The sequence below is a fragment of the Cyprinodon tularosa genome, unplaced genomic scaffold, assembly GCF_016077235.1.
Source record: "Cyprinodon tularosa strain WSP-4 unplaced genomic scaffold, ASM1607723v1 ctg592, whole genome shotgun sequence".
Lineage (NCBI taxonomy): Eukaryota > Metazoa > Chordata > Actinopteri > Cyprinodontiformes > Cyprinodontidae > Cyprinodon > Cyprinodon tularosa.
Window position 1 is genome coordinate 395721 of NW_024039332.1, and position 13465 is coordinate 409185.

The 13465-nt window shown below is 37.6% G+C and overlaps 1 protein-coding gene across 2 annotated transcripts; it reads left to right on the top strand.

Moving 5' to 3' along the window:
• The first annotated feature begins 9677 nt into the window (after positions 1 to 9677).
• irf1b (interferon regulatory factor 1b) lies at positions 9678 to 13182 on the top strand. Of its 2 annotated transcripts, XM_038306807.1 has the most exons (10): positions 9679 to 9835; positions 10390 to 10484; positions 10623 to 10722; positions 10828 to 10995; positions 11116 to 11156; positions 11348 to 11480; positions 11594 to 11707; positions 11842 to 11870; positions 12064 to 12178; positions 12375 to 13182. In XM_038306807.1, the coding sequence occupies exons 2-10, from the start codon at positions 10398 to 10400 to the stop codon at positions 12488 to 12490; spliced, it is 903 nt and encodes a 300-aa protein (XP_038162735.1). In that variant the 5' UTR covers positions 9679 to 9835; positions 10390 to 10397; the 3' UTR covers positions 12491 to 13182. The 2 variants fall into 2 exon arrangements, with proteins under 2 accessions (XP_038162736.1, XP_038162735.1); XM_038306808.1 differs by lacking the exon at positions 12064 to 12178 and having other exon boundaries at positions 9678 to 9835.
• The last annotated feature ends 283 nt before the right edge of the window (positions 13183 to 13465 follow it).

Here is a 13465-nt window from a genome sequence, read left to right on the forward strand (position 1 = left end):
ACTGCAGCAAGTCGCCGACAATCTGGGAGATTAAGGAGAGACGGTGGGGAGAGGGGGAGGGTGGCTGAAAGAGAGGGAGGAGGGGGGTATAAGAGAGCAAAAACTGATGGGGTTCGTTTGGTCCAGGGTGTAGAGTGGGCTTTAACATAAGCTGCATGTGTGAATTAAAAAAAAAGAAGAAGAAGAAGAAGCAGGAAGCCTTCTGGGGGCATCATCGCGTATTTTCAACCTTGTTATTCCAATAAAATTTCTATATACCTATTAATGAAATGCATAATAACGCATGGTATTTATATTATTATATATATATTACTTTTTAAATTGATTGATTTTTTAAAGGGGATGCGCAGAACATCACGCCATCCCTGCAGCTGAGCACGCTGTGACACAGGGTAACTTTGCATCAGAGTCACGTGGTTCATCAAGACACGCCCACTGAACTAAAGTAACCTTGAGGAAGGCTGACACAGAGACGAGGAGGGTGGGCAGATGGAGGAGAGGAAATAAGAATTGCATCAAAAATATCTGCGACCACATACTACAGCCCTACACATATAAACACCTTACTAATGCAGACGTTTATTTGACAGTTTACCCCGCCTAAATGTAATCCATTGTCTTCTTTTATTGGATGATTCGGTCTTATTCTTCTGCTGACTCACCTTATTAAATCGGTCACTGGAAAGGACATTCTGTTTTTGATCCATAAGCAGAAAAAACTCAAAGCACATTGGAAAAAAGAGCCAATGCTCTCCTTCATACACAATGAGAGGAATCAGTCAAGTAACCAAACAAGCAGGGCAGCCAATCAGGTTACAGCTTGTTAAGCAATTCTTTCAATTTAAAGGGGTTTGTAAATGTTAATTGGGTTACCTGTAATTTGACTGAAGAACCCAGAGAGAATGACAGTGGATGAGCTGATGGCAAAAAATTTGACGGCTTAGTTTATTTATTTTGCACTGGGATCAAAGTCCACTAATCTCTGGGCAGTATGTTTTATTCCCTACCTCCCGCCCAAAAAAATAAATAAATCTGTATTTTAGACATATTTCACATACATTCTGAGAAATTATTTAGAATACATTGATGGAAACAATTGTTCATCCTTAATGAATGTAAAAAAAAAAAAAAAAAAAAAAAAGAGATTTAATTACAGCAAAAAACATTGTTTACAGTATTCATTAGCCAAAACAAATCAACAAAGATGTGCATTAAACAAATCCAGTGAGACACTCATTGTACAGTAAAACTATTAGTCTCTGCTAAGTGACATCTGGAGTATTTGTAGAAAATGTTTTTATGTCTATTTCACCACTGTGGAGGGATCTAATCTCCTTTGCAGAATTATTGTAACTAATTCAGCATATGACTTGTCTGTTTAAGGTAGTGCCAAAACACCTTGACTAGTCTTAACTATTCACTTTAAATCAGTCTTTTGTTTTTTTCTTTAATAACCTATTTAGAGGGGGATTTGCTTCATTGTTCTCCTTTCTGTTCCAAAGCAGGTTCCATATTTCCATCATCTCTGCCGGTTATCCAGGGTCTGAGGAAGCAGAGCAGCCCTAGTGGTGTATATGACCCCTATGAAAGACTGGAAATGTTCCAGGAGTCTTTATTGTTCCTGTAGAACATTTTTTTTTTTTTTTACAGCTAGAAGTATTAAGAAACTATTAAACTACAATCACTCTGTCAACAATGAACGTGAAAAAGATTAATCAAATGCTCAGGAGAGCAATAGACACAGAAATAAAGAAAATAATCAAGAAATTTAGGCTGTTAATCTTGCATTTTGTCAGGTGAGGCTCTGATCCCAAAGGATGGAACATGCCTTGCTCATTGAAAAATTTAAGTGTTCATTCAGGGTAATACCTGCAATTTTACTACACATCCTGACAATGCCATGCAGTCTATTTTTGAGATGTAACAAATTGGAGATATAACATATAATAAAGTAAAGGGTGAGGATGGATTAAATGAAAAAAAGAGTAAAACATCCACATAGAAGTGCTGTAAACTTTACAGTTACACAGCTTCCAGCTTCATTGTGTCCCCTCTAGTGGGAAGAATAAATTCAAAAGAGGCATGAGGCACTGGGAGAAACACGCACAGGGTCAGATTGACCCCTCGATAAAAGCTGAAGGGGTAATGAGGAGCTATGGTGGAAAACATGGTTGGGTAGATACAGCCACTCTTAATATATGGGTATTTCCTTTACCTTCTCTGAACTCTATAAACTCTATAAATATGCCTTCCCTGGTTTGAGTCTCGGCCCATAAACCTTTGGACATCATGTCCTCCACTTCTCTCTTGACTACAGTTTTTGCCACTAAACCTTACTATTACAATCTTACTGTATGTACCCATTTTTATTTTTTTTGCAAGATGTTGTTTAGCTGTCCTACTGATTTCTACTTCTCTTAGAAAAGTCAGGAAGTGTTTCTGTTGTCTCATCACAGTTTCTGCAAAAATAAGGTATTCAGTCCAATCCAATCCAGTTGTATTTGCAATTTTAAAAAAAAGCACAGCTGACCAAAGTGCTGTACAGAAAATAAAACAAAACAATAAAAAAAACAGAACAGTGCAGATAAAAACAAAACAGCTTAAACATAGGCAAAAATAGCATCCAACAAGAAAATAATAATAAAACCTTTGTATTTCCCCACACAAAGTAAAAAAACTTTAAAAGTTTTGTGTTTTATTGTGTGATAAAAAACAGAAAATATTGAAAATGTACCTACAGTAGAGTAGATTTGAAAGAGCTTTAGGTGAAAACCTGCAAATAGTTAAAGGATGAATGTATTTAGTTAAAGGGCATGATTAGTGCTGAGGTTGTGAGCACATAATTCCTTTCATAATAACTACTAAAGCCCTAATATTAAAATATATTTAATATACGCTGCTAAAAAAATAAAGGAAACACTGAAATAATCCATCCTAGAGCTGTATAAATTAAATATTATCATTTAATACTTTGTTCTGTACAAGGTTGAATGTGCTAACAACGAAATAACACAAAAATCATCAGTGGAAATCTAATTTATTAATGAATGGAGGCGTGGATTTGACACACAATAATCAAAGTAGAAAAACACAGTCAAGACTGATCCAATTTTGATACTATGTCCTTAAAACTGGTAAAAATGAGGCTAAGTATTGTGTGTGGCCTCCACCTTCCTGTATGACCTTGGTACATCACCTGGGCATGCTCCTAATGAGGTGGCAGATGAACTCCTGAAGGATCACCTCCTAGACCTGGACTAAAGCAACTGCTGAACAGTCTGTGTAGCAACGTGACGTTGGTGGATGGATCAAGCCATGATGTCCCAGATGTGCAAAGATGGATTTAGGTCTTGAGAATGTGCGGGCTAGTCCGTTGCTTCAATGCTTTCCTGTTGCAATAACTGCTGATACACTCTAGCCATATGAGGTCTAGCATTGTCCTGCATTAGTAGGAACCCAGGCCCAACAGCACAAGCATATGGTCTCACAAGGGGTTTGAGGATCTCATCTCGGTACCTGATAGCAGGTAGTGTGGACCTCCAAAGAAAGGTCTACCCACACCTTTACTGACCCACAGCCAAACCGGTCATGCTGAAGGATGTTGCAGGCAGGTCATTCTCCATGGTTCCTGCAGACTCTGTCATGTCTGTGATATGGGCTCAGTGTCAACCTGCTTTCATCTGTGAAGAGCACAGAGCACCAGGGGAAAATTTGTGAATCCTGGTGTTTTCTGGCAAATTCCAAGCATCCTGCATGGTGTTGGGCTGTGAGCATAACCCCCATCTGTGGACATCGGGCCCTTATAGCTTCCTCATGGAGACAGTTTTTTAACTGTTTGTGCAGATACATGCACACTTGTGGCCTGCTGGAGGTCATTTTTAGGGCTCTGGCAGTGCTCCTCCTGTTCTTCCTTGCACAAAGGCAGAGGCAGCGGCCCTGCTGCTGGGTTTTTTCTTTCCTCCTATGAACATTCCTACATTCCATCATATGATCCTAAATGGAGTTGTGTCTCTTCTTAGCCTGATAGATCCTGGAGATGCATTTGATTTAGTTGATCACAACATTCCTAGAAAAGCTAAAGGAACCATGGAACAGCACCAGGATCGCTAACATCTTATTTGTCCAACAGATTTCTGTTTTCTCATTTAATAAAATATTGAAAACTACAGGGAGACTTGTGGGGTAACACAGGGTTCAATGCTCAGGCCAATTCTATTCATTCAATCTATGCTTCCAACAGGTCAGATTATCAGACCACATCTGATTAACTTTCATGGTTATGCTTCACTTAGCTATATTTGTCCATACATCCTGATGCATACTTCTAATAGTCTTATTAAACATAAAAACGTGGATAACTTAAAACTTTCTGCTATGAACTTCCGACAAGACACAAGTTATCATCTTTGGAACAAAGTCTTAGAAACACTGTTTAGTCAGTCACTCCATCTAAATGGTATTAGATTTAACCTCAGATAATAAAGTAAAGAGAGTGGGACGTGTCATTCAAATCTAATAATAAACAGCTTTCAATGTTTTTTCTTTCATTTCTAGAGTTTTTCTAACATTAGAAATATCCTCCTCAGGAGTGATGCTGAAAAACGAATTAGTCATTAATTCCTATTAGAAAGTCCACATAATGCAGTCAAAAGCCATTAGCTTATAATTGAGAATTATGACCTGAAAACTTACTAATAATTAACTGCTTGTCTGTGCTGATTCCCTGATCATAGCCAGCTATTAACCAGGTGTGCCATTATCCTCTCCATCATAGAAAGTAGTCCTGAATAAGTACTTCTAGGTTCTTTTTGTGTGTGCATGCTCTGTCTTCTTGTCAGTTTTGTCAATCGTTGCAGAAGACGGCTCACACTGAGCCCGGTTCTGCTGGAGCATTCCTCCCTCTAAAAGGGAGTTTTGCTCGCCGCTGTCGCTACATGCATGCTCAACATAAAGTTGCAAAGTAAACAACAAAAGGCAAGCGACTTTCTACCGTCAGTACATGCTCTTTCAGATGAAGTGAGTTCTGCAGGTCAATGAATAGATATAATTAGTTTCATTAGATAAAAAAAAAATTGATTTGATTAAAAAATCAAAAAAAGGAATTGAATCAAATTAAATTGCCAAATCGAAAAATTATGTCCTTTTTGTTTTGGAAATATTATCTTTCTGCCCAAATAGCTATCCTTTATTATAATTATTATATATATGGCCACTTATAATGATGAAAGGCATTACAGACTACTGACATATTGAAAAAAGGGTCAATTAATTTACTGTAGCTGGTGTGGTTTAATTTGAAATAAAATATTATTCCAAAATAAATTGCAACATTTCAACCTCTTCATTATTCTCCCTGTTCTGATGGAGCAAAATATTTTGGGATTATTCTATTGAATATAAACTGCTGACTAATGACATAACTAATATAAAACATGCAGACTAATGCTTCAAAGGTTTATTTCTCTCCAAAATCAATATTTGTTTTACTTTTTTTCATCCAAAAACCTGACTATGTGATATGTATATTTCTAATTTAGAAGCCCTTTACAGAAACAGAGAGGGAATTATTTATCAAAGACTAGAGAAAATAAATATCTCCACGTTTGCAGAAGAATAGTCTATCTGTCCCCACTTATGCAATTTCCCAGCCTTTTTTTCTCAACAGCATAAAAGATAAAATCATCCTTCCAACCATATCACTTTAAGATTATGACCCTCTCCATGAAACCATTACGGTTCATCACCTCATCTTTAACCATTAACCATGCAGTTTCAGTTAGAGGGCCATCTGAGGTACACACAATTCATGCTAATGCCCCAATAAAATGAAATGTTCTATGCATAGAGGGACGTAGGAAATAGGGAACCTAGATGTGACATTTGCCAACTAAGGATGTTTGGTTATTTACAGGTTAAATGCTTTTATCTAACAGCTAGCCTCAGGGGCAAGTTCAGAGAAAGAAAACCAAACCTCTGTCTTGCGCATGTGGCTTTCAAAAGGTAAAAGTGCAACATTTAACAACCAGAGGCGAGTCATCTGATACAACCAGGGGGATTTATTATTTTTACATTCCCTTTTCATTACTGTGCAATTTGTTCATTTGAGCAACCATTTCTTGATTTCATTTCAGGGTGGGATACTTCAGCTGGGCATGTGAATGTCAACAAATTATAGCCCAAAGTTAATATTTCTTCCAGGAAATATGACGAAATAAATAATTAAAAACGAATGTTAACTTTTAGAAGCTGAGAAAAGTTCTTTTTTTTTCCCCTCACAGAAGCAGAGAAACCTGTTTTATCTTGCTGATGAAGGTTCTCAGTCATCCAGGTCATAGTCATTCCGTAAAAATTCAAAAAATATCCACTGGACTTGGTTTTCAAGATTTGAAGACGTTTCGCCACCTCTCCAGGAAGCTTTCTCAATTCAAATGTCTGGATCCGCAGTGAGTTTGAGTCTTATATAGACAACGCCTTGTATCGCTTGGAAACATGCAATAGAAACCGATGAATGGGTGTTTTATCTTGACTCTCAAAAACAATACAATTAGTGGCCTGATGAGGGTGCTAAACAAAAATACACTTTTCAGTGACACACCACCACAACATAGGAAGAAGCCAAGGGAGCTGATTCTATTTTCCTTTCCCTTTCCTTACTCCTTTCACTCTGTCTCCAATTCACTCACGCTTTTATTTTCTAAATCAAATACGTTGAATATGCATTCTCTCTTTATTGTTTCCTCTCAAAACGAAAAGCTAAAGAGTTTATCATTAGAAATGACTGCACTGCTGTCCAATAACAGGAAGCATGACAAGCTGAACTGCTGCTCTGCAATCTTGATACAGGATTACTTGAGTTGTTTTGCAAAAAAAACTCTTACAAAATATTACATAATATCTATGCTAAAATCAAAGGGTTTCCTCTGGTAAGTCTTGCTTTCCTTCTCTCACCTGTGGCTATGCTGTAATTGTGTAGCTGACGTGTGAGGGCTTTGGCTTGATCCAGTGACACTGAGCTGTCAAAGCACGTGGTCCGGTGGGGATAGTGATTGAATGCTCAAGCAGCTTGGCTTCTGCCAAAGCTTCAAGTTGCAATTTTATTATTTCAGGTGGCCTAATTCACCAGAATAAAATATTTCTGTGAATTAATCTGCTAACTGCCATTTAGATTACAGCTTTTTTCTTTTTTTTTTAATGCTTTTTTGTTACTGTATACACTTTTGTTATATTGTCTGTAGTATTTTTTATCTTTAATGGCATCTTGCTTTAACTCTTTGTACTCTTTATAAGCTACTGGAACCAGAATTTCCCTAAAAGAGTAATCCCAAGGGATAAATAAAGTTTAGTCTAAGTCTAGATTTAACCGAACTTGAAATTAGAGTTCAGAAACTCAGAAATAAGAAGCTAATTAGTGGTTAATGTGGAAGAAACAGGATTTTAAACAAGATGTAACTTGAAAAAGTTTATTTCTTTCATTTTTCTTTACATAAAAGGTCTGTGTGATTCAGGTCTGGATTTAAACTAGACTATTCTAACACAGAAACATCCTCAATCTTCCAGTGTTTCCACTTTGTTTTACAGAAAGTTGATCATCACCCCATCTTGTTTTTTGTTTTGTTTTTTGTTTTGTTTTTTGTCTTTAACCACCTTATTTTACTATTTTCTGACTAGCTTCCCTGACCCTACTGAAGTAAACCATCCCCACAGCATGATGCCGCCAATACCCTGTTTTTGATGAGGATTGTATATTCAGGGTGCTTTTCACTAAACAAAGGATTTTTAATACAGCCCCTGTGCAGATATGCTTTACATTTTCCACCATCAAACTAGAGATTAAAATATTATTCGCTGAGTTATTCATACTTTATTTGTTCCTGATGCTTTTCTTCACTGATGTTATAAAGCAAAGATGGATAAACTAAAGAAAAAAAACTAGAAGTTGGCATGTGTTACGTCAGCTGCAGCGATTCCTATAATTCACCTATTTCTCTCCACTGAGCTGGCTGGAGTATCAGCTGACAAACAACAGGAGAGCAGAAACCTGGGAGGATCCAACCATACCCTATATGGACTTTAATTATTGGCGGGAAATCCCACTCATTGAAAGCCGGTGGAAAAACTCCGCAGGAAAAATCCCTGTCCTTCCCTGCCAGGCGCGCCAGGCGGGGCTGAGCGCGGGGCCGCGCGCGGCCAACAGGCAGCTACCGTTCGGGAAGCCCCAGGAGTCAGGACAGCAGGGGGAGATGTAACGAGGCATTTATGGGGCTTCCCAAATGTTTTAATGGTGCAAACAGTTTTAAATAGCAAGAGTGTCTTTACTCCTCCCCACACACAAACGCACACACACACACACCCACACATATCTGACCTGGTGATAAGATTTGCACACAAAAAAAAACAAAAGATCTTTTATCAGTGTGAGCATTTTTACACGCAATTGCATCTCCCGTACATTTTCTTTGTTTCCCAAGCGTTTCATGAGCACGTGGTATGTTTCTGTCACTGTGCCAATGTGTGACAGCATGAATACACCCACACCTCCTCTGAACTGGTTTCCTATGAGAGCGCATGTAACAGTCTGTCTCTAGCGGCAGGAGAAAATTACTACAGCATTTCTTGTAAATGCCCCACTTCTCACAGCGGCGTCTGTTTATTTTAAAGGGCTTGTCTGGTATCATGAGGACATTTTTAATTCCAGAGTGGGAGTCCGGGGGAAGGAATGCACAAAGGAAGTCACTTCATGCATTCATATTATAACAGTAATATAAAAAATATTTTAAACTATTGCACAGATTCACACACATCCGAAAGTTGTGGGTTCAATTCTTCCTCCTGTCACATGCCAGTGGGCAATAATAAACCCCTATACTTGCCTTTCTGTTGGTGGGAATGTAGTGTGACTTTAAATAAATTCAGTCTATGTTAAATCTCTATTACATTAACAGTAACATTGCAAAAAGCTCATGCATTTTTGTCTGATATTCATTTGAATTTATTAAAAAATAAAATACATCTGCAAGGTGCAAAACTTCCGGCTCAGACCTCTGCAAGGTCACCAGCACACTTTTGCATGCTCGATTACAAAACGTCATTCAGGTCAGGTCATTAGAGTTTTATGCCACACGTCTACGTGCAGCTTGCTACTGTAATCAAGCCTTGTTGTTATTAACTTCCCTCTTGCTCTCAACAACGTGATTTCTCGGAAACAGGTCCACTGCTTTTTCACAAACGCATGCGCAGCACACTGCAAAAAGTGTCGCTGATCATCCAAAAAAAATAAAATAATAATCTTCTTAATGCATTTTTTTATAAGAGTTTTTTTTTTTTAAACACGTGCATACACTGCATGTATACAAATGTATTAATGTCAAGCAACCTGTTAATAATTTATAACTCATTACCTCATTCTGTAATTATTTAATGTAATGCTTTGTTACAAAGTGATGCAATAAACATTTTTAAGGAAAATCATAATAAATGAAAAAAAAAACAATCTTTTGAAACAAACTAAAACTACAACATAAAAATTGCTACATGGATTTTTAATCCTTTTTAAAAAGGTTTTCAGTGCCAAAACATAAAGTGCGTCTTTTTTTTTTTTTTTTGACATGGGTATTTTTTTTACAGTGCGATCCCGCCCCTGAGCTGACCGGGGAATACCAGCCTTAACTGTATAAAAGAACAACACCCGCCACTACTCAGTATAGTTCAATACAGCTATCCAAAAGGATAATTCCGGAACGAGAAGAAGCGGATTGCTACTAACTCGGACTTTTGGCACTATTGCCTTTTACGCATCTTCCTTTTTTCCCCTTGGATCATACAAAGACTAGACACTGTAAGTTGCTCCTTAAGCTTATGCTTGATCACTTTTATGAATTTAATGTGAATGGTTTTAGGCGCATGCATTGGATTATTTTATTGTATTTTTCTGTTTTTTATACTTTTTTTTCAACGCTTTGCGCATATGTCGCTTATATTGTAAACATTGTGGCTCTAATTTATTGACGGGAATGAACGCGTGTTGTGCGCCTCCAGCAGCATGTCAAGTTCAGATGTTATTATGATTATTATTTAAGACTTTTGGCTGTATAATGAAACAGGGCGAATTAACAAACATATTTTAGATAGCTGCATGTTTTTTTATTGATTTTTTTTTTTAGCACAGCAATCTTACAAATATCTTTGACTCATGCGTAAACGCCCCCCTCCTAAACCTCCCCCGCAATCTTGAACTCATTTTCACCCTTCTTTATGCGCGCGGCCAACTGGCAGCCTTAAATCTAAGCTCAGGCGGATGTGGGGAGAAAGTTGCTCTCACCAGTATGTGTAGGGGCATCTGATTCTTTATCTAAAACGCTCCTGTTCTGCTTGTGTCGTTGGGTGTTTTAGGCACAAACATGCCTGTGTCCAGAATGAGGATGAGGCCGTGGCTGGAGAAGATGATCGAGTCAAACAGCATCAATGGTCTGGCTTGGGTGGATAAGGTAAAAATCTAATAATACATGAAACCAATTTTTTTTAGCTGCGATCACTTTTTTTGTGTGTGCAGAAAACGTATTTTAAAACAAATATGTACAGAAAAAAAGAAAAAAAAACTACAATTTCTAAAATGTATGTTGCAGGAGAAGACAATGTTCTCAATCCCCTGGAAGCATGCTGCTCGGCATGGTTGGGAGCTCGACAAAGATGCATGTCTGTTCAAAGAATGGGCCATCCACACAGGTGAGGAAGCAAGTAAATAAACCTCAGCCTTATTGCTGACAAACCGAGGTGATCTTTCTGCTGCAAAAGCTGATATTAATTAATCATTTTAAACGCTTTCTACAGGAAAATACACGACTGGCCAGGTTTGCGATCCTAAAACATGGAAAGCCAACTTCAGATGTGCAATGAACTCCCTGCCTGACATTGAGGAGGTTAAAGACAAGAGCATTAACAAAGGCCACCAAGCCATGCGGGTCTTCAGAATGCTGCCTGCTGTTTCAAAAAGTAGAGGTGAGAAACATTACCCGACATAATAAAATACTTTTCATTGTAGATTTGTTTCTGCTTTCATGCTAGTAGAAGATGGTAATAATGGAAAGTAATTAAAATGTTTTTCTTTCCTCTCTACAGACAAAAGAAGCAAGTCGAGCAGTGCCAAGCTACGGAGGAAGGTAAATATTATTCATCTGCTCCAGCGATAGATAAAATTATTCCTGTTCAGCTAGAGTTTTATTCAAATGATGCCACTCTCATCCTGACCTAGATTAGGCTATGTAAATACTATCACAGAGCATGCATTTTCTTGTGTTTTGTTTAGAGAAAAAAAAACACCCTTACTGAATTTGTCTTTTTGTCTCCGTAGAGACAACCAGTCAAGGAAGAGGAGGAGTCAGACTACAGTGAAACTCAATCTCCCATGAACACGTGTCCGCCAGAGGAAGCCATGTCCACCCAGGAAAACACAGTAGACAGCACAGTAAACATGGACAGTTTAGGTAAGTGAGAAACTCTGTGAAATATTTATGTAAAACTGAGATATGAAAACACAATATGTTTTAAATATATGTTAAAATAAACAAGGGGAATTAATACTGTTTTCTTTTTGCAGGGTTTGACCTGAGCGGTGAAGTTCCAGAGTTGTCTCACTTAGTTGAGATTGAGACAGATCCTTTGCAGTTCAACTTTCCCCACAGATTTGAGGTTTCTCCTGAACATAGCCCTGGTAAGAGAGCAAGATCACATTTTATCTGAAAATTGACAAAAAAAAAGCAAAAATAATTAGAAGTAATAATATCTGACCAACCATACTGAAAGTACTTTTTTCTCCTCTCCCTGGTTTCCGCTCCGCTCTTTCAGGACACAGCTACACTCCAGAACTTGTCGAGGTAAGCATGACTTAAAGCTCTCTTAATTGCATGCATTTTTTCATTGGCAGGAATACCCACACTTAGTCTTGTTCTGCCGGTTTGGCATTAATAACGATAAAAAAGGTTAACTTAATAAAAAAAAGTATTTGGTGTGAGAAATTTCCAGTTGGACAAAGTGTAGGCCGTACTCAGTCTGGTGTTGTTCTTACAGTTACTGAAGTCATTGGATAAAGACACACACTGGACGTACAGTACAGGCACTGAGGGATTCCTTCACAATGAAGCATGCACCAGTCCAGAGAGCGAGTGGAGTGAATCTTCCTCAGGTAAATACTGCTAAACTTTGAGGAAATTTACTCTACAGCAATTGCAAACCTTCAAAGGAAACTTTATTTATGCACTGTTCTGAGGTTTTGCATGTAGCTGTGCAGAACCAGAGCATATGAACATTTGCCTTCAATTTTGTTGATGATCACCTGTTTTCACCTTCACTCATGTTCGAATGTTTTGCTTGTTTTGCAGTCGGAGAGTTAGACGAAACTCCACGGTATACAACACTGGGTACAGAAAGCCGAAACTCCATGTCTGAATTCTGGAACATCTTTCATCCAGAGATGTTTGATGCTAGACTGATTTGAGATCGTCAGGATCGGACAGGAGGACTCTTTAAAGTTTTGGACTGTTTTTAAAGAGCTCTTCCTGCTCACAAGCTCCACCCCTCTACCCTCACCTCCACTCTCTACCGAAGAGCAAAACCCCTACATTAAGCTAAAATGCCAGCCATATTTGTCATGTGTCTGCTTGTTCTGGTAGCATTTGAGACAGTAGCCCTCATCTCCCTCATCCACCGATGTGAAATTATGAAGAACACTTTTGTGTTACAGAAGCACACTTGCTGTGCTCTTATGGTTTTGGCTGGTTCCAAGCAATTTTGGTGTCCTTTGTTGTGTGTGATTGTTTTACTGTACAGATTCTGTTCAGAGCCTGCCAGCTCTGAACTAATTCATTTTGAGGTACACCTATTTACAAAGCAAAAAAAAAACAACAACAAAAAAACAAAGATAAATGGACAGTAAAAAAACCTGCTCTAAAAATATGGCAAATAGTTGAGTTAAGGTGCTACATAACTATCACATACACTTGTTTCTCCGTTAGACTTATAAGTTAACTTTTGCTTATGGGGTAAATGCATTTTTAGATCTCAACTCTTAGATAGCATCTGGACTTCATGTGAGAGCACTTCTTAAATGCGTAAGGCATTTGTAAAAAGTGTAAATATATTTCTGTTTGTTTGTCTTTTTACAAAATAAAAAATTCTTTGAAATACGAATGACTGCTAAAGTTTTTATACAAAAAAGTGATGCAAAGTTCCTGAAAAATAGAAAATAGAACTTGATGCAATTTTCAGAGACCTGCAAAAATCTTAAATAATGTTGGTTTATACTGTACATTACACTCAAAATAACTTTTTTTATATTTAAAGGAATACATCCTCATATAAACTATGGTTGCAATGATTCCAAAAAATGTATTATGGTACAATTTAATGGCTGTTATATTGTAAAATGGTGTAAAATAACAGCCGAAATAACACTTCTATTTGTTTTTTGTTT